Source organism: Dipodomys merriami, unplaced genomic scaffold (genome assembly GCF_024711535.1).
Source record: "Dipodomys merriami isolate MVZ:Mamm:240054 unplaced genomic scaffold, mDipMer1.0.p SCAF_1, whole genome shotgun sequence".
NCBI classification, from domain to species: Eukaryota; Metazoa; Chordata; class Mammalia; order Rodentia; family Heteromyidae; genus Dipodomys; species Dipodomys merriami.
In genome coordinates, this window is record NW_027202270.1 from 41,700,990 (window position 1) to 41,723,508 (window position 22,519).

Genomic DNA, 22,519 nt, shown 5'->3' on the forward strand with positions numbered 1-22,519 from the left:
TGACAGATTTATGATATAAACATCACATTATTTAAGATAAGTTTGTACACTTTGGCATTTTTGACAGCTAACTTGAATTCTAGTTGACAACTTCAGGTTTTTATCATTTCAGTCTTCAAAATGCTTATATTAGCATTTCATTGTGAAAATTGAAGCTTGCTTAGCTCTCGGAAATTGACAAAAGACCTCTAAGTTGACATTCGTCTCCTAAATAAGCAAGATTTTCAAGGCAGCTGAAGATTTCTTTTCAACTCAGTACTTGAGAGAGTTTATGTAAAACTTTAGGAAGTCTATTATAATTTCGAAGCAGAAAAAGGAAACAGAAACAAACAACACTATCAGGTCTGTAACAAAACAGTTTATTATTTTCTGTGGTATTTCTCAAAAATATGAAGGAAAGCAGAATATATTTTCTTAATATCTGCCCCTTAGTACTATGCATGTATATTTTGAGTATTTCATTATTTTCATTTAGTGAATTTGTGGGGTATGTACATATAGTTTCTTAGTTGACATCTTCAGTGCCCCAAATCTTACGTTCTTTTAAAAATAAAATGCATCCTATTTTTATTATTACTGTATTAACCAATCTGGAATCTCCATTACAAATATTAAGACACAAAATTGTGTATTGCTAGTAATAGCTGTGCCTGCTGCCCTGATAGACACCAGGCAAAAGACTGTATGTGCCTAAGGAAAATTAACATAACACCTTGCTTACCACCATCAAAATCATGAAAAGGGTGGTTAACTTTAGTCTGAATCTGGAGTATCCCCAAAAGACCCATGGTTTATGCTCCTAGTGCTGTTATGAGGTGGTGGAACCTTTAAGAGCTGGAATCTAGAGTTGGATAGGTCATTGGAAGTGTGCCCTTGAAGGGGATAGTGAACCTCAGCTCACCCCTGCACCCACCCCTGCTCCACTGCATTGCAGTCTTGACACCTGCCATAGTTACTATGCTGCCCCAGGTCCAAAACAATAAGGTCAAGCAATTGTGGGATGAAACCTCTGAAATCATGAACCAAAATAAAACGTTGCTCCTTTTAAGTTGATTTTTAAGCCACTTCTAGTAGCTGTGCCTGCAGTGTAAGTTATTTAGTAGATAAGAGGCTTGAGGTTTGAGGTCTACTGAAGGAAAAAGTGGTCAAAACCCTATCTCAAAGGACAAGTCTGCTGTGGTGGCATATTCCTGTAATCTCTTACCTCTCCAATGAGGTAAGAGAATTAGAGAATTGGTGGTCCAATGCTAGCCCCAGGCAAAAGTGTGAGACATTATCTGAAAAATGACTGCAAAAAAAAAAAAAAAAAAAAAGGATTGAGCATACCTCAGACTCTAAGCTTGGAGTTCTAACTCCAGTAAAATGATTTTTTTTATTTTTTTTATTTTTATTTATTTATTTTTTATTTTTGGGTCCAGTCGTGGGGCCTGAACTCTGGGCCTGGGCACTGTCTCTCAGCTCTTCAGCTCAAGGCTAGCACTCTACCACCTGAGCCACAGCACCACTTCCAGATTTTTTTCTTTTTGCTTATGTGGTGCTGAGGAATCGAACCCAGGGCCTCAGGCGTGCAAGGCAAGTGCTCTACCACTGAGCTACCTTCCCAGCCCTAAAATGATTTTTTTAATTGATTGGGTATTTTGTCACAGTGAAGGCAAGTTGACCTATACACCAATTATACTTTTCTGTATGTTGCAAACTGTCAGACTTGGAACAGTCAGTCACTGTCATTTTCAGCTATAAATGTTTCTGCTTCTGATGGTTCTGATGACCCTGAGTTTTACGTAGGTTCAGCATTGTCCTCATCACATGTTGAGTGATCAGATTCCCCAGGCCTCATGGAAGTAGAGGAGAAAGTGAGGATGCAGTGAGAACTGAGGAGTCCTGGGTTCTATCCTCACTGTGTTGGCTTTCTACTGCTAAGCAAATTCTTAACATCAGTGGATTTCTTAACAAAGCCAAGTGCTGGTGGCTCACACCTGCAATCCTAGTTACTCAGGAGCCTGAGATCTGAGCATCGTGATTCGAAGCCAGTTAGGGCAGGGAAGTCCATGAGACTATCATCTCATTTCCAGTTAACCACCAAAAAACTGAAAGTGGAGCTGTGGTTCACATGGTAGAGCCAGCACAAAAACAAACAAACAAAAAGCATACAACAGAATAGTCTTATGAGACTAAGTTGGCAGGAGTAGACAAGTAATTGAAATTAGTATAAAGTAACACTAGGAAATACCAAATCTGTTAACTTCACAAATTCTTTCTTTTTTTTTTTTTTTTGCCAGTCATGGGGCCTGAACTCTGGGTCTGGGCGCTGTCCCTCAGCTCTTCAGCTCAAGGCTAGCACTCTACCACTGGAGCCACAGCGCCACTTCCAGCTTTTTCTGTTAATGTGGTGCTGAGGAATTGAACCCAGGGCTTCATGCTTGCAAGGCATACACTCTACCACTGAGCTACCTTCCCAGCCCACAAATTATTTCTTGATAATGTACCTTTCTCTTAGAATCAGACCTCAGGCCAGAAAATATTTTCCAAGGCCTCCTTAGGGAATATAAGCCTGTGCTTGAACTTAGATAAATAAGCTTAAAGATAAATATAACATATCTTCCTAGAGCACCAGTAGTAACTGAAAATGTGTTGACATTGACAATTGTAGGTACATTCTCAGAAGTTTGGAGAAGCACTCTTGAGTCCATGAATATCCCTGTTCACTATCAGTTTCTATTAGTGGTGGCATTTTGCCACCAAAATAGTGGCAAAAGGTAGTAAATCCCTGGTCTCAGTTGGCCAGGTAGCTTTAAATAGTATTTAACTTTATCATCCTCAGATCTTTAGTTGCTTGGTTAGGGTAAACTGTCTCCCTTTTACAAGGCCTTAGTGGAGGAGGAGATTAGCATTGAAATGTCATTAAAAGGTAGAAATTGCATCAGGCTTCATTTGATTTCTCCTTCTTGCTCACAGGAGCCAGTTGTCAAGGTCTGACTTTCTGCCTTATTTTGTAACAGTGATCTCTTGTAGGTTTAATCCAGATGCCTCAAATTACTGTTAAGATGTTGAGTGAGACACAGTAAAAACAACGAATCTGATGACTCTCCTACATGAAGAAGAGTGTTCAACTTATGGGTTGTTCAAGTTCTCTATTAATTTCATTAGGATTCTTTGAACTAACAAGAATCTCATAAAATGAAGTATTACGGACAAGATATGAAAGATTTATATTAGAAAATGCTCCAAAGCATTACAAAGTCCTTTGTAAGCATCATTATCTTGATGGAAAACAGTCAGCATAGGAACATTACAGAAAGAAGACAAGTTCATGTCTGGCTGTGAGGTAGACAGTTCACACATGTATGAATTATGCTCCTGTTTATCCTTCTTCCTGCATAATTGTTTGAGGAAGTTAATATTTTCCTGTATGCCACCATTTCCATTTCTATGTAATAAAGTGTGTTTGAATTCTACAGTTGGCTTCCTCCTGTGAATCAGCATCAATATTAGGCTTAAACTGAATGTTTTAAATAAATTTCAACCAGAATATTCTAATCAAACTACAATTCCTTTTTTTTCATCCAAGATATTGAAACAAGTTTTTTTTTCAGCTCAGATTTCATTACATTTGTAACAAGTTCTTTTTAAACTAATCAAATCACTTAAGCTTCATCCCAGTCTAGACAACAGAAGTGACCAGTGGAGTGAGAAATCTAAAAATACAAGTATTACTTTGAGACTTTGGGTTACCTGTGTTAAATTGGTGAGGGCAAATATTTCCTGAAGTGCACTAACTTGAAGTAATCTCTTGGCAGTTTGAAATATAAAAATACTCCTGATAGTATCAACCTGAGTCTTTTAGTTGTGTTTTGTATATGTATATTACAACTACAGTCTCTTTGAAAAAGCTAAAATATTTATGATTTACAAATTTTGCACTAGGTTTAATGTTCATTATTTGTGAAGTATTGGAGCATATCTAACTTTACCTTCTCTATTTTTGCAGAACAATAATAGTATATTACAGGCACAATAGCAAAGATTTGGTTAAAACAAAAAAGTCAAAATGATGACACATTTCTCACGTGGCCCATAGGTGGTAGGCATGGAGAGGAGGTTCCTGTTTTGGTCGGTTTCAGCTGTTCATTAAGAACACTGATTATGATGATCATCACATAACTACTACCATCAGTGACCAAGTATTTGGGAGGATAAGACTATCATCTTTCATTTTATTGTCCAAAACTATATTGTTTCCAGTAATCAGAACTATAAACTACTTCTCTCTGAGGATTTACAAATGAATAATTACTATAGCCCTTTGGCGTCCAGGGGTACAGTATTCAGTTCTAAGAAGACCACTAGTGAGGAAAACCCTCAGACATGCATAGAGTTGGAAATAAAACCAAGCTGTGTGCAGTTCCATTTCTCTTCCTTGGCATGGCTGGGATCATGTAGAGTTGAAAAGTTCCCCTCAAGAGCCAGGTGCTGGTGGCTCATATCTGTAATCCTTGCTATTTAGGAGGCTGAGATCTGAGGATTGTGGTTTAAAGCCAGCCCAGGTAGGAAACTCTATGGGACTTATATCCAATTAACCACCAAAAAGGTGGAAGTAGAGCTGTGGCTTAACTGATAGAGTGCTAACCTTGAGCACTAAAGTTCAGGGATAACACATAGGCCCCAAGTTCAAGCCCTAGGACCAGACAAAGAATCTCTCTCAAGTTTTCGATGAAGTTTATAATTGTTCTGGTATTTCTTGGAAGAAGGAATGTTATGGCTATACTTTGCTTACATTGGGTTTTTAGATGTATGTTTAAAAGTATTGAGTCTGTCGAGGAGGATGTTAGAGTATACAGCATTCAGCATTAGTACTTTAGCATAGCACAGTGAAATTAATGCACTGATGTGCCTTACTGCTACTGTTCACATGGATATTATGTGGGTTCTTTGGTGGACATTATGTTAATGGTAAGGATCTGTGTAATTAAGACTGAGTTAGGTAACTCCTCTCTGTATGGTATTTTCATAATAAATTTTTTTTAAGTAATGGGAAAAAAAGACTGAGTTAGGAATTATGATGTGACTGTGGTTGTATCATAAAACTTTGTGCAACATAAACATTTATCCCAAAATAACTTACGGAATTTTAAAGTTCTAAAATAGAAGTCTAATGTTTGACTGAAAGTGCTTTTGGAAACTTTGAGTGATTGTTTCATCTGATAGATACTATAAATTCACATATATGTGACTTAGTGGTAGAGTGCTTGCCTAGCTTGCATGAAACCCTGGATTCAATTCCACTGTACTGCATAAACAGAAAAAGCCGTAAGTGGTATTGTGGTTCAAGCTGGTAGAGCACTAGCCTTGAGCAAAAAAGCTCAGGAACAGTGTCTTGGCCCTGAACTGTCAAAACAAACAAACAAACAAAGAAATACTAAAATACCTAGTGATTTGAGAGGTACTTGAGTATTAATGATCTGTGAATCTATTGCAGTAGTAATTTTTCAAAGGTGCATGCCAACTGTAAATAATATGAAAGTCAGATAGTCAAAAGGAAAGACAGAATTTGAAGATATAGAAACCTGAATTTAAGCCCTATTTTCACTGCTTACTAGTTAGATGCCCGTGTCTCTACGCTTCTATTTCTTCATCTATAAAATAGAAATTATATCTATGTTATTAGTTGGTTTCACAACAAAACTTCATCATACATGTACTCATTCATTGTCACACTGCTGTCAGTAGAAACTGACATATTGTTGTTAAGTATCTTGGAATGTATTTCGTTCTTGACTTAAATGGATTAAAAATAGTCACCAGGAGATGAAGATAATAATGAATATCTGTATGTATATATGTGTATCTGTAATGAGCTTTGTTTGTTTGAATCCATTATTATGGGTAATCATATTACTTCTTGTTTTTGGAGAATTCCGAAAAGTTATGTTGTTTGTATCTCACTTTCAATACTCCGTAGAAATTATAGGATTTTGATAAACCAGAATCAGAAACCTATGTACCCCAAAGTTAATCCAGTTATGCGACTCTCCCAGGCCTCAAGACCCTGCCAGCTAGAGTATTTGAGGTTCAGAACTGACTTACTATTGTGATGATGCATCTGTGCTCTCCTTACAGTGTTTTGTAGGAGGGGATGGTTGTGTCGCATGAGGTCCTTCCAGTTTTCTGGAAAACACCCTCATGACTACAAGTAAGTCCTGATATTTAGTGGTTAGAGATTTATTCCTTTGGCTTAAGTCCTGGTCATGTATTAATACAAGACTATGTACAAAAGAAAACGTACCTTAATGTGAATAATTTGTTAAGGGTTTGATGGAATTACTTTAGCAAGTGAGCATGAAAGTTCTTGCCAGGACAAGCTAAAATAAAAATTATAGAATAGTGATGTTCTCAGTGTAGCTGAAGTTTACATGATAGAGGACATTGAACTTGAGTCCACTTCATAGTCACATATAATACTGACTCAAATTTTGGTAATATATATCCTTGGGTACAAGGAAAGGAGGAGAAACATTCGTTTATTGATTACTTTCTGTGCCAGAAATAATGTAGAATTCTTCCTGCATATTATATCATTTGATTCTTAATTTTTTACTTTATTTTAATCCATTTACACATATTTAAACAAAGGCTGAGGTAAATTAGGAACTTGACCAAGGATAGTGCGTGGTCAGTAAATGGCAGGATGGTCTCAGAGTCTGAACTTCCTGTTAGACTGCACTTGGTGAAAATGAGTATCATTACTGTATGAACAGGAAGTAATATGATCTGTAGAGTCTTCTTGTTTCAAAAGTGGTGAATGTGTTCCTTTCAAAGGTCACTTATCCTACCTTCTGTTCCTTATTCCTCATTACAGTTACCTATCCCATTCTATTCCTCAACCAGGGCAGAAAAAAAGGGGGTTATGGAATCTGCCCTTTTCTTTTTTTTTTCAGAGGATCGGAGTTTTTTTTTTTTTATTGTAAAGATACTATACAGAGGGTTACAGTTACATGAGTAAGGTAATGAGTACACTTCCTATTGAGCATTGTTACCCCCTCCATTGTTTTCCCCCTACCATCCCTTCCCTCCCTCCCTCCCTCTCTCCCTCCCTTCCCCAGGTTCTTTTTTTTTTTTAATTGTGATTAAGTGGTTACATAATTTCCGGAATTTCACAGTATTGTGGAATAATAATGCTCATTTAAAGTCACAAGTTCATTCTAATTTCCCTGGAGCAAATTGTCTATCACAGTCTATAACATATAACGGTGTACACATATACACCATACATGAGATCAGCAGCATGGGGATATTTAGTAGTGGTTCGACCAGATGAGTGGGAGTTCTTTGTTTCTTAAATCCTGTTAGTTTTGTCGTATCACCTAACATTTTGGATTTAACATCCACTTATCAGGGAGACCATGTACCGTTTGTCTCTTTGCTCTTGGCTTACCTTGCTCAACACAATTCCTTCTAGCTCCATCCATTTCCCTGCAAATGTCATTATTTTGTCATTTCTAATGGCTGCATAATATTCCATTGTGTATAGATACCACAATTTTTGGATCCATTCATCTGTGGTGGGGCATCTGGGTTGTTTCCATATCCTAGCTATTGTGAACAGTGCTGCAATAAACATGGAGGTGCACGTGTCCTTGTATATTGGTTCCTGTTGTTCAGGGTAGATGCCTAGAAGTGGTATGACTGGGTTGTAAGGAAGGTCAATCTTTAGCTTTCTAAGGACCCTCCAGACTGCTTTCCAAAGTGGTTGTATAAGTGTACATTCCCACCAGCAGTGTAATAGGGTTCCTTTTTCTCCACATCCCCTCCAGCATTTGTCATTGGCTGATTTGTGGATGTGGGACATTCTGACTGGGGTAAGGTGGTATCTCAGGGTTGTCTTTATTTGCATTTCCTTCACCACCAGGGATGATGAACATTTCCTCATGTGTTTCTTTGCCATTTTTATTTCTTCCTTTGAGAAGTCCCTCTTTAGTTCCCTTGCCCATTTAGTAATTGGTTTGTTAGGTTTGGGAGGGATTAGTTTCTTGAGTTCCCTGTATATACAGGATGTTAGCCCCTTGTCTGATATATTGCTGGTAAATATTTTTTCCCAAACAGTTGGTTGTCTTTTTAGCTTGGTTGCCATAGATTTAGCTGTGCAGAAGCTTTTTATTTTAAGGTAGTCCCATTTGTCGAGTCTCTCTCCAATTTGTTGTGACCCTGGGACTCTGTTCAGGAAGTTCCTTCCTGTGCCTATTAGTTCAAGTATCTCTCCTACTCTGTCCTGCAGTAGTTTCAGAGATTCAGGTTTAATGTTAAGGTCTTTAATCCATTTTGAGTTGATGTTGGTGCATGGTGATAAGCTGGGGTCTACTTTTAGTTTTTTGCATGTGGCTGCCCAATTTTCCCAGCACCAGTGGTTGAAGAGGCTGTGTTTTTTCCATTGTATGTCTTTGACTCCTTTGTCGAATATCAGCTGTCTGTAGGCCTGTGGATTTATTTCTGGATCTTCTATTCTGTTCCATTGGTCTTCGGGTCTGTTTTTGTGCCAGTACCATGCTGTCTTTGTTATTATAGCTCTGTAGTAGAGTTTGAAGTTCAGCTTGGATAGCCCTCCCATATTGTCTTTATCCCCTAGAATTGTTTTGGCTATTCTAGGTCTTTTGTTGTTCCATATGAATTTTTGGACTGTTTTCTGTATTTCAGTGATGTACGTCATTGGGATTTTAATAGGAATTGCATTGAATTTGTATATTAATTTTGGAAGTATTACTATCTGTACTATATTAAGTCGGCCTATCCATGAGCATGGGAGGTCTTTCTATTTCCTAGTGTCTTCTGCAATTTCTTTCTTTAACTTTTTATAGTTTTTGAATCTGCCCTTTTCTGAAGCAGTCACCCTGATTCAGATAAACTTAAAAAAGTGACAGCACTATCAAGGATGAGCAGAGTTAGCTCTGAAGTCAGGTCATAGACTCGTAGCCAAAGTAAAAAGCTAAACACAGCTGATGTTTCCAGCAAGAATGACCTTGCAAGCTATGTGCCCTGCCAGTTTACATCTCTAACCACTCATACCATTTTCTTCTGTTGTAATCCAGAATATGAGAGGCACTGAATCCCCAACTGCCTGTTTTTATCTCCTACTCTGATTGTAATGTAGCAAAAAGAGCTGGAAGACATTGGAAAAGAAAGACAGATAGATTCAGGTCAAGTCATTTTGTGAGGCCTAGTTTCTTCACTTTATGTGACTCTCATGTCACATGCTTCCCAAGATGATGGTGACCAGTAAATTGAGCAACCTAATGAAGCATTAAGCAAAGTTACAAGGATTATTCCTTAAAAGATATTGATAATCTCTTTTCCACTTTCCATCCTCCTCAACTTTGCTTTCACAATTAGCATCTATCTTCATAGGTGAATTTTTAAAGATTAGAACTAGAAGCCGGGCTCAGTGGCTCATGCCTATAATCCTAACTAGTCAGGAGGCTGAGATATGAGGATCGAATTTCAGAGCCAACCGGGACAAGAAAGTCTGTGGGACTCTTATCTCCAATCAACCACCAGAAAATTGGAAGTGGTACTGTGGCTCAAGTGGTAGAGTGCTTGCCTTGAGCTGAAGAACTGAGGGACAGCGTCCAGGCCCAGAGTTAACAAGCCACATGACTGGAAAAGAAAAAAAAAACAAAAAAGATTAGAACTAGAATGTGGAGACTTAAGTACAGGCCCTAACACAAGTGTTTCCAGGCATGCTGTGCCTTCTTAGAGCAGGAGCTTTGTCTTATATTTACATATAATCTACAGCTAATATTTACTTATAATGGCAAATCATTATTGAACACTTATTGTTTGTAGTCTTTTTTTTTTTTTCTAGAACTTTATTTTATTTTATTTTATTTTTTTGGGTCCAGTCGTGGGGCCTGAACTCTGGGCCTGGGCACTGTCCCTCAGCTCTTCAGTTCAAGGCTAGTGCTCTACCACTTGAGCCACAGCACCACTTCTGGCTTTTTTTCTTTTTGCTTATGTGGTGCTGAGGAATTGAACCCAGGGCCTTGAGCATGCAAGGCAAGTGCTCTACCACTGAGCCACCTTCCCAGACCTTGTTTGTAGTCTTAAGAGTTACAAGACAGCTATTAGACACATTATATAGATGGGACAGTTGAGGCACCAACAAATCTCCCAAAGTCAATATTCATTCTTCAGTTTCTCTGATTTCAATCTCTGCCTCCTAATAAAAATAGCTGTCTTCATTTGGTTTTTATTTTTTGTATGTGTGTTTGATGTGTTTTTTGCTGCCCATCTTGGGGCTTGAACTCAGGGCCTGGGTGCTGCTGCCTGAGCTTTTTTGTTCAAGGCCAGTGCTCTGCCACTTGAGCCACAGCTACTGCTTCTGCTCCTGCTCCTTCTCCTTCTCCTCCTCCTCCTTCTTCTTTTTCTTTTTCTTTTTCTTTTTTTTTTTTTTTTGGCAGTGAGTTGGAGATAAGAATCTCACCAACTTTCCTGCCCTGGCTGGCTTTGAACCTCAACAGACCTCAACCCCCTAAAGTAGGTACGATTACAGGTGTGAGCCACTGGTGCCTGACTGGTTTTATTTTATTTATTTATTTATTTATTTTGGGTCCAGTCGTGGGGCCTTGAACTCTGGGCCTGAGCGCTGTCCCTCAGCTCTTCAGCTCAAGGCTAACACTCTACCACTTGAGCCATAGCACCACTTCCCGCTTTTTTCTTTTTGCTTATGTGGTGCTGAGGAATCGAACCCAGGGCCTCACGCATGCAAGGCAAGCGCTCTACCACTAAGCCACCTTCCCAGCCCTCTGACTGGTTTTATTTTTTAACCAAATATTTATTGAGTCTTTTTTTGGTGCAAGTTTCCATGCGAAATCAAGGTTTATATGAAGATATGCAAGACCCAATTCTAAATTAATAGTTACCTAGGTAACTGTGATATGAGTTAGAATATGATACCCCAAGATAATGAAGAGGTGAACAAGATCACATACGATTGGTGCAAACCATCCACCGCTTGTAAAGGAAGGATTCCATAGTTCCTCTTGTTTGCTCTGTAGATAGAGCATAGTGTTTAAGAGCCCAGCTTTACCACCTTGCAGCTATGCAGCTTGGGAATTTCACTTCTATGTACCTTAATTCTCTCATCTATAAACTGAGAATAGTATTATGCCTTACTAGGGTTTATACAAGTACTTAGTACCTAAATAAATTGATATGGCCAGATAAATGTAAGCAAGAGTAATATATATTTTTTGTTATGGAGATTGGGCATCAGAACACTGGTAGCAGGTCAGAGTTTTAAAACAAGTAACGCTTATATTTTGCAGGCTTGTCCCAAAACCATTACCGCAATACAGTTGTTTCCATATTGACAAACAGCATTGACCAAACCCTAAGACCATTTGAGAGTACCTAAGACCTTTTTTATCTTAAGCTATTCTTTTCTGTCTCTCTACTGCCTTATGTCACAGTTAGGAGACCTTGTTACTGTATTTCTTTTTTTTTTCTTCCTTCCTTTTTTATTTTTGTATTTATTTGTTTTTTTATTTTGAATACTGGATTTGAATTCAGGGCCTCAGGCTTTTGAGGCCCCAGCTAAGTATTTTTAGATTACTAGAAAAGTTAAAAAATACCTACCAAGTCTATGGTAGGTAGTATTCTTAGTAATAAAATGCTTATTTTACCTGAACATGAATTTTCTGGGTGACTGTTATGAATACTATTGTGCTTGGTTGAATTTTAGTTATTTCAGTTGAAAGACTGGGATTTTTTTTTTTTAAGTTACACATGTGATTGTTTTCTCTAACTCAGGAACTTGGAAAAAAACACAAACATTGCTTAACTTTGTAATTTTTTTCAATTAGTGCAGCTAAAAATTGTATAAACCATTTTAGGCTGTACATGTGTCCATACGTAAGGAATTGGTGGGTCTAAGTCATGACAAATCAGTTCTAAGCTGGAGAGTAATTTAGATTAGGCAAGGAAAACCTTTTCCATTGTCTTTCCTCTTGGAATGAGGAATAATTTAGATGTCATATTGGCATATGGTTATTAGTTTGAACTGAGACTCCAATACATGTAAATGTTAACATCTCTCTTTTATTTGCTTAAAATATTTTTAAAAGAACTAAAAGGACTCAAAACTTTAAAAATGGTTATATTTATAAAATGATTATTTTAAATACCTAACATAGTTTAAAGACCACCTGTGCCCAAATTAAACTAGAATATTCATGGGGCTGTGCCACCTATAGATTATAAAGGTTATGCTAGTAAGTTGATTGAATTTGTTGGCTTGTGCTGGATATTGAACCCAGGTCTTTGTGCAAGTGTAAGCACACTACCACTGAGCTAAACCCTCCATCCTGTAGGTCATTTCAATATCAGAGTTGTAGATTTTCTTAGTATAATTAGAGATATAATAGATTAAAATTAGTTACTATAGCACAGGAAATAGGTGAAAGATGTTTTCTGAACTACAGTGGAAAAATTTAAACCTCCCATAGTCCCTTACTGAGAGTATAGCTATTGCTTTTAAATACAGCTGGGTCTTACACATCTCCCCACTTTGCTACATCAGCAAACATCAAAGTTCCTGGTACAAACATCCAAGAACCTGGTAAACACAGTTACACTATATCTGGGACCTATGCAACTCAGGTATTCCCAGCTACCTCCCTTCACTTCAAGATCAATGAATAAAAAATATGACTAGAAAATTAAGATGTTGATTTTTTAAAATGTAGATCCATAACTATATACATAGTACAAATAAAGCTGACTGCCCTAGAGTATTAGCAATGTTATAGGCATGCTCTTTATTCTGTATGGAATCATGTGAGACCTATTTAAATGTCTTTTTATTAGAATAGTTAGCAGGTTTTCTATATTTGGTTTTAGTTAACTGATTTCTGGCAGTAATGCACAAAGAAGAGGGGATGTGAGATATACTTGAGTGGTAGAATATATGCATAATGCACAAAGAATGATACGGCTCAGCTTTTCCCAATTACCTGGCAATAGAATGTTCATTTGTTTTAAAACATGGTGCTGTATATTAATTTTCTACTGCATTTAATAGGTTAAAAATTCCATTTTGTAATAATGTATGACTCATTCATTGCTCATTATCTTCCCACTGATTTTTTTTTTTGTTCTTCTCCTTTTCTTTTTTGAGCCAGCAAGAAAATTTTACATGAGAGGAGGGAGAAACAGTGAGTTGAGGAACACAGCACTTAAATACTGTTGCTTGATTTTTATTGGCCACCGTAAGAAAGGAGATAACCAGTCTAATTCTGCCTCCCCCGACAAATCTCTCCCTTCCCCCTACCTTCCTGCTAGAGGGTTCACAGGGTGTCTGTTGCTAGAAACTGACTGCAGGCAGAATGTAGGCATCTTTCATTCAGAATGGACATTATTGAATAGAGAAGAAAGCTTTTAGGAATGTATCAAAATTGCATGACTTTTAAAAAGGGTTTGTAAAGAGAATGCTGAATGTTTTACATGTTAGCATCGACTGTTTTTATTTCTCTTCAGACTCTTAAGTTTTCAGAAGCTTAAATATAGAGCCTCATTTTGTTAAAACAGGAAGAAAGAAGAATTTGCCTGGTTAGTCGGCCTCTCTTGAAGAAGTGCTTCATCACCCTCCTGCACCTCTCTGTGGTGTGACGTGGCCTCAGCTCTCTGTAGGTTAGGGTTCTGTGCTGGCTGCAGAATGCTCATGTGTTAGCTGAATAGAGTTCATCGGCAGACACAGGCCAATACAGGGTTTCTTTCTTTGCTCTGAATTCCAAAATGCCATCCAAAGAGTCTTGGTCTGGGAGGAAAACTAATAGAGCTGCAGTTCACAAATCAAAACAAGAGGGCCGTCAGCAAGATTTATTGATAGCAGCCTTGGGAATGAAACTGGGTTCTCAAAAGTCATCTGTGACAATCTGGCAACCTCTGAAACTCTTTGCTTATTCGCAGTTGACATCACTTGTTAGAAGAGCAACTCTGAAAGAAAATGAGCAAATTCCAAAATATGAAAAGGTTCACAATTTCAAGGTAAGAATATTTTTGTTTTTAACCTTTTCTTATTAAAAATGCTCATTACTTGAAATGTGTTAAATATCTTCTGGATGACTTGACTAAAATGTTCTTTTATTCAAGGAAAGATGGTGTTTTAAAAGGCCTGATGTATTTTATGAATAGCTGAGTAGAGCTACTAAAAATCCAATCCCATTTTCTCTATACTGTGTTAATACTCTGTTTAATCAATGTGTACACACTAGAGCTACTAGAAATCCAATCCCATTTTCTCTATACTGTGTTAACATTCTGTTTAATTACACACTAGTAAGCCTTGACTGATATTAAAAAGGTGTTATTTAATAATGATTTCAGAATTATTTTTATTTGTGATGCAAATTCATCTAAATACCTTTGTTGGCTATTTCAGGGAAGGATTAGATCTTATCTGTTAGACATGTGCAGTGCATCTGGATTGAGCAGATGGTCTGCATTTCCCATAGTTTCTGTCTTTTCTTCTCAGTTAATGAATTGACCATGATGAAAGGAGGATGGCTACCGTGGGACTGTTGATGGTGCTGACACAAGCAACTTCTATACAGTTTCAGTATTTGCTTTCACCTTGTGTATATTTTGTTTTTAATTGTTTTTTAATGTTTCATCCACTATACCTGAATCTTTCACCAAGATATAACTTATGTTGATATAACTTATGGTGTGGATTTTAAAGTACAATATAAGCCCTGGAGATATGTCCTTCACATTCTAATTCAGACCATATACAGCATGAACTAGTATGTAAAGTGACCCAGTTATACCTAATAGGAGATGCATTGGCATTTCTATAGTAACTTTCAATAGTTTGACAACTTTATAATGCAGACATGAGTATTTTCAGATTAGACAGAATGTCATCTACTTTGTTAGAAAAGGGAGTATTTGATTTCTAAAAGTGTTCAAGATAGAAATCCTGATCTTCAGTTTACGAATTTATTCTGTATATAGAATGCTGGCTCTGTACAGGGTGACTTTTCAAATTTGCAATTCATCCTAATTTTTTTTAACACCAGCTTTTATTTTATTAAAATGTTAAGTACCATGCCTTCCTATGTACTTTATTGGCATTTGTCATAGAAATGCATTATAATCTTTAGATCATTTTTTTTGAGGATAAGTATAAGGACTATTAGTAAATAATAGAGTGATAATATTTCAAGATAAACCAAGTAGTATTTTCTTCTTTAAACATTATTAAGGACCTTACTTTTCAATCAATGTCCTTGCTTAAAATGAAATTGAGACAATTCAGTAGATTAAATACTTTTTGGAAAACAGAAATTACGTGTGCATCCACACCTAACCATAATATCCACTTATGAACCCAAACATTCATGCAAGTTATGAGGCTTTGCATTCTTTTTGCACGGCATACAACCTAATTTACCAAGTTTGGGCTGGGAAAAGGGCCAAAAAGTCCTTTGCAAATATAAAGTTATATATACATGTTAATTCACAAAAACGGTTATTTGGGTTACTAAGAATTATATGTACACTCTAAAAAATAGTTGATATTTTAAAAATCTTTCCCCAGAAGTGTACCCTCTGATTTGTGCAGTAGAAACAGGCCTACAGAGAGTACCATTTTAGTGCCATGTATGTGCATCCCATGTGCTTTTTATCAATATTGCTTAAAAGCAAACAGATTTATTGAAGAATTTTCATAAATAAGCATATTCCTTTTTTTCTAGGTTGCATAATCCAGGTATTTCTCAATCTTAACACATAGTTTAGTAAGCAAATTGTATGCTCGAGAAAGTATTGAGTAGGACTAGTGTTACTCTTACTTTGGTACCTAAACTGCTTTCTATACAGTTGGTTTTTCCCCCTGTGCTGTGGGTAAGAGAAGCACTGTACCACAGAGCTATACCCCTTAACCCTAAGTGGGTTGTTTTTTTTTTGACATATAAAAAACTAGCTAAAAATATTAAACCACCTACCACTTGCTCTTTAAAAAAAAAAGTATGCTTTAGCCAATTTTAGTGAGCTGCATTACATATTTTATTTTAGACTTGCTAATAAGGTCAGATGCAGAATCTGATTCATTGTTATTTAAAATTCTCTGCAATGGCATTGTGAAAAAAAGAAGAGTCATATATTTGACTTCCAAAAACATCTCCAAAAGAAGTCAGATGTCTAGCAGAAACAGTTCTCTCCCACACAAACGCTCAATTAGAAGGTCATTGCTGGCAATATGTATGTACAGTTCAGAGGTCTGCTGTGGGAAAAGCCGGAACATTTCCATTATGGTAATATCACATGGCCTTGTCAGTGACTCCTTTCTGTGTTGTACAAGTGTGTTCTATTCAACCTTGAGCCCACACACCAAAGCTTTATTTCAATGTCGGTTTCCTTTTTGCTTCTTGAATTATGCCTTGTTATGTAATGCTGCTCAATGGTCTGAACAGCTGTCAAATCCTATTTGCAAAGTGAAGAGCTCCATATACTTTTGGGTAAATGCCACACAGCAGCAGGACCTACTACAGAGATGTGTTTGGGGGGCTTTTTCACCCCTAAAAAGGACTTCTTATTTTACTATTATGTAACATGGTCTCCCACTCTTTATCCCTCTCGTGTTACTTTTACTTATAAGGATTTGATAATCTGTCATCAGATAGTTATGTCTCTTAGGAAAGTTATTATTTTAGAGATAAATGTATCACATCTTCTAAAAACTATGACCTTATAGAATAAAAATTTTAAATAGTAAAAGGATTTTAAATGTTTTCATGTATGTACTTTGATTTGAACATCAGACAGTGTATACCTGTATGGAAACATCACATAATACTAATAAACATGTACTACTTTATGTGTGAGTTAAAACTATTAAAAATGACTTTAATATACCCTAGATCAGTTAACTGCCCTATCCTAATACCATGAAGAGAAAGGTTGGTGACCAAACAGAAAGACCGTCTGACAGTAAAGTACAAGCACTGTCACTTCCCTCTACCCCTAGCAATGTTTGCATGCTGTATTCTGAGTCTCTCTGATCAAATGATAGTAAGACCCAGTTTTTGCCCCAGGAATTTGCTTATTATTTATACCAACTTAGACCATTTGCTTGATCTTTCAAATCCCCTCCCCCCATCAGAAATATTGACTTTCTAGTACATATAGATACATAGTAACCACTTTTTGTCACTATGAATTGTCTCTAGTTGCATATTCTGAATCCTGTGCCCAATAGCAGTGGCCATAAGGCAAAGGAGAACTTCAGAGTATCAGAGTGTTCATAGGAGCTGAAGAAATCTTTCACCACTCCCAGTCACAGTGGGTGTTACATAAGCTAGTTGAATTTTTGTGCCCCGTAGAATACAATGAAATCCTCTTTATTTTACTGCCTCTGAGTTTAACTATGAAATGTTTCATTTCGTTTGTTGCTTAATTTGGAAAGCATTGTTACATAAAATCAAGATTAGATACAATAACAGAAGCCTTGCTGCACACATGGGTAAATTGAATACTTAAAAGAAATAACATTAAAGAATGTTAAAGATTTCAGGCACTGGTGGCTTATTCCTGTAATCCTAGCTTCTCAGGAGGCTAAGATCTGAGGATCGTGGTTCAAAGCCAACCCAGGCAGGAAAGTCCATGAAACTCTTAACTCCATTAAACCACCAGAAAACTGGAAGTGATGCTGTAGCTCAAGTGGTAGAGTGCTAGACTTGAGCTGAAGGGCTGAGGGACAGCGCTCAGGCCCAGAGTTCAAGCCCAGGACTGACCAAAAAAAAAAAAAATGTTGAAGGTGTAGCTCAGTGATAGAGGGTTTGCCCAGCATGTGCAAGTCCCAAGGTTCATTTACCAGCACTAAAGAAATAAAAGTAAGCTGAGCGCTGGTGGCTCACACCTGTAATCCTAGTTACTCAGGAGGCTGAGATCTAAGGATCATGTTTCGAAGCCAGCCTGGGCAGGAAACTCTGTGAGACTCTTATTTCCAATAAACCACTAGAAAACTGGAAGTGGCACTGTGGCTCAAGTGGTAGAGCGCTCGCCTTGAGCTGAAGAGCTGAGGGATAGCGCCCAAGCCCAGAGTTCAAGCCCCATGACCAACAACAAAAAAGAAAAAGAAAAAGAAAAGAAAGAGAAAAAGAAAGGAAAGTATAATTATAATGAATAGATACTTTAAGAGTTTAGTTTTATTTTAAGTAGTCTTAAGGTGATGATTGATTTGATTTTGATTTCAGGTATTTTGTACATAAATGGAAGATAAGAAATAGTATATTGATAGATTTCTTGTTGCCAAGATAACATGCAAGCAGAGAATCCTGAAATGTAAATTGATGCTGTAATGAAAATAGCACTGCATATAAGTAGCATAGTAATATGTAGTATGATTTAGGACCTACTAAGATGAGCAAATTGCAGCTTTCCCTGCTTTGTTCCAACAGACCTGGTGTTGTGCTATTTGATAAACTGAAGGTAGCAGTGGCTAGTCGTACCTCTTTGAGCCACCACTCCTCTTTTGGTGCATGGTTAATTGGACTTTCATGGAGTTTCATGAAAACTGGCTTCTAACCAAAATCCCCAGAGCTCAGCTTCCTGAATAGGTAGGATTGCAGGCATGATCCACTGGTGCCTGGCCAACATAAGTTTTTTTTAAGGGGTAAATAATGATTTTCTCTTGGAGGGGGAGAGACAGACAGACAGACAGACAGACAGACAGACAGACACAGACAGACAGAGGCAGAGAGAGAGAGAGAGAGGAGAGAGAGTGCGCATTCAGAATATTGATTACCTGCAAGAAAAGACAAAGCTTGCCGGGCACTGGTGGCTCACACCTGTAATCCTAGCTACTCAGGAGGCTGAGATCTGAGGATCGCGGTTCAAAGCCAGCCCGGGCAGGAAAGACCGTGAGACTCCTATCTCCAATAAACCACCAGAAAACCGGAAGTGGCACTGTAGCTCAAGTGGTAGAGCGCTCGCCTTGAGCTGAAGAGCTGAGGGACAGCGCCCAGGCCCAGAGTTCAAGCCCCACGACCAACAAAAAAAGAAAAGAAAAAAGAAAAGACAAAGCTCCAAGATTGGTGTCTAGCTGAGTTTTTTGCCTGGGACAGTCAGATATGGAAAGGGCTATAGAGAAACTGAAAGTTTGGAAAAGATCATCTGCAAGTACTAGATTTCTGTTGCTATAGTACTTTATTGATAAGAAGGGCCATGAGGAATGGCTCAAGTGGTAGAGGGCTTGCCTTGAGCTGAAGAGCTCAAGGACAGCGCCCTGGCCCAGAGTTCAAGCCCCATGACTGACAAAAAAGAGAGAGAGAGAGAAGGACCATGAAGCTCATCCTTGCTTTATCACCCCAGCCTCTCTGTTGCCCTCAGCATTGTGGCCCTCTCACCCTTCCTTGGCCTGTCTTCCTTATGGCTTATAATGTTGGCTGAAGAATCATCTGTGATATATCAAGTGTAAATCTAGATCATTACATTGCTATCTGCCACTGATAATCCAAAGAGAAACATTTCATAAGGTGCTTGGTGATTTGTACATACTCCTTCACTAATCTTTGATGGGGCTAAAAAAATCCAAGTTGCTACACTTAAGAGAAAGTTACGATACTATTATTCTCATGATGCAATTATTATCACAAACCATGACTGCTTATTCTCAACCTGTTTCACAATCTGTCTTTGTTTCCCAAGTTGCATGACTCTACTTCTCTCCCTGATACTGCCTTGCCAGAACACATTGCCTTTTATAAAACTATATGATATGTTTTACATTTCTTCCATTCACGTTTTTAAATGATTTCATTAAGGGAGACTTGTCTTGGAAGCACCTTCCTTCTAACCTTTGGTCTGAAGTCCCCACTGTGTCCATTGTCTGTGTGGGCCCAGAAGAGATTGGCTTTTTAAATATACATGGGATTAGCTACTGGTGAACATAATAAATATATTCAAAATTGTAAAAATGTCTTACCCAGATTATATTCCCAATCTAAAACAAGACTTTCAGCTCTTTGATTGTATTTCCTCCATTCTGTCATCATTCATCCTTCAAGTATTTATTGAGCCACTTTTATGTGCTTTCTACTATGCTAGACAATGTGGCAGGGAAATGAAGTAATTTGAAACATAATGATCCTTGACTTCTAGACATGAACACACTAACTGAAAGGAAGCACATATCATTCTTTCTCTAATGACAGTGATAAGAGGAACATAATATGTTATGCATGAGCACTGAAAGTCATTCTTATTTTGTATCATGAGTAGCAATATCATCTCCCTAGAGGTTCTATATTCCATATACAAATATGGTGTTAATGTTAATAATATAAATGTACAATGTACTGTTGATAACTAGAGGGATAAAGTAGTAGATCTCCAGAGCCTATTTATCTTGTCTTACTAAAACTTTAGAGGTATTGAACAGCAATTCTCCATTGTTCCTTTCTCCCAGCCCCTCACCACCATTCTCTGTTCCTGCGAGTTTGACTCTTTTAGATTCTTCCTGAGTATACGTTCACTATTTGTCCCGTATAACTGGCTTATTTTACCTAGCATAGTGCCCTTCAGTTTCCTCTGATTCACATATGGCAAGATTTCAAGATGTTTTAAGGCTGAATAAGCATTCTGTTATATACACACACATACATGTATGCATGAACACACATAAAATACATCTTCACTCATCAGTGGACATTTTAGGTTGTTTTCATACCTTAGTTATTGTTAATAATGCTGCCATTTACAGAGTGTGCAAGATCCTAATCTCATCTCAGTCCTTCTGGATAGATACCCAGAAATGGAATTGGTGGGCCATATGATAGTTCTAGCTTTTAATTTTTTTGAAATACTGTCATATTGTTTTCTGTAGCAACTACATCATTTTACATTCACACAAATACTGTCAAGGGCTCCAGCCTCTCCACATTTTCACCAACACTTACCATTTATTTTATAATAACCACTCTAACAGATCTAAGTGAATGTTCCAGTAGTTTGTATTTGGATTTTCTTGATGATTAATAATAGTACACATTGTTTATCTTCTTTAGAGAAATGTTTATTCTGGTTTTTTGCCTTTTTTTATTTAATTTTTTAATGGTATAAAGGTAAAGTACAGGGGCTGGGAAGGTGGCTCAGTGGTAGAGTGCTTGCCTTGCATGCATGAGGCCCTGGGTTCAATTCCTCAGCACCACATAAACAGAAAAAGCCAGAAGTGGTGCTATGACTCAGGTGGTAGAGTGCTAGCCTTAAGGTAAAGAGCTGAGGGACAGCACCTAGGCCCAGAGTTCAAGCCCCACGACTGGCAAAATAAATAAATAAATAAATAAATAAATAAATAAATAAAAGAGAAAGGTAAAGTACAGAGGGATTACAGTTATGTAAGTCAGGTAAAGAGCACATATATTTTTGGACAATGTCACCCCTTCCCTCACTCTCTCCCTTTTTCACCTTTTCTTAACTTTCCTTCCTCCCTTCTCTCCCTTTTGAGATGGAGCCTTACTACATTTTCTACACTGTTCTTGAACACAGGCTCAAGTGAGTCTCCTATTTCAGCCTCCTTTATAGTTAGGTCTATAGACACTATCAAACCCTGCTTTACCCATTAAAGAAAAACAACAGTCATTTGGTGATTTTGCTGTTGAGTTACAGGAGTTCATTACAAATCATTATTCTCTTACTAGATGTATGGCTTGCAAATATTTTCTTCTATTCCAGAGGTGGCCTTAATATGTTGATTGATTTTTGTTGCTGTGCAGAAGCACTTAATTTGCTATAGTCCCATTTATTTTTGCTTCTGTTGCTGAAAAAAATAGGGTAGAGATTTGCAGTTTTTTATATTAAGAGGCTATTAGTAGAACTTACTAAGGTGTCTATTTAGGAAAGAAAAATAAAAATGTGAGGGCCACTTTGGAAACCAAAAAGTAGGCTGGTCACGATGGCTCACATGTGTAATCCTAACTACTCAGGAGGCTGAGACCTATAATTGTGGTTTGAAACCAGCCAGGGTAGCAAGTCCAAGGGATTTCATCTTCAATTAACCAGAAAAAGGCTGGAGGAATGACTCGAGTAGTAGAGTGCCAATTATTAGTAAACAAACCAAGCAAATGTGAGGCCCTGAGTTCAAGTTCCCCATACTTCTGTTTTTGAATGCTTGGAGAGGGAACCTGGGCTCGCTCTCTCCAGATTCTGATTCTTATTTGCAATTTCCTGTATCCCAATTTGAGACCCTCTAGCAACACAGCTATATATGATTCTATGTCCATCTACTGAGAAAATTTAGTGTCTCTAGCATATTCTAACAATGACAAGTTAAAGATACAAACTCACAGAAAGAATGCACAATTTTTTAAAAAGTTACCTCCTATAGCTAATGACAGCATATCTTGTTCTTGAACATTTCAGTAGCCCAAGTGTTCTCACCATAAAAAGGATAAGTATGTGATTAGCTTGACAATTGGCACAATTTATGCATATTTTGAAATAACCATGCTGGGGACTAAGGATGTAGCTC

The 22,519-nt window shown here is 37.5% G+C and overlaps 1 protein-coding gene across 3 annotated transcripts in view; it reads left to right on the forward strand.

Annotated features, from left to right (window-relative positions):
• Positions 1–22,519, forward strand: part of Chn1 (chimerin 1) — a 161,508-nt gene that overhangs the window by 103,930 nt on the left and 35,059 nt on the right. For all 3 annotated transcript variants that reach the window (XM_070020603.1, XM_070020593.1, XM_070020614.1), the window contains one exon: positions 13,957–14,034. In XM_070020603.1, coding sequence (XP_069876704.1) covers positions 13,957–14,034 — 78 coding nt within the window. The remainder of the gene's footprint in view (positions 1–13,956; positions 14,035–22,519) is intronic.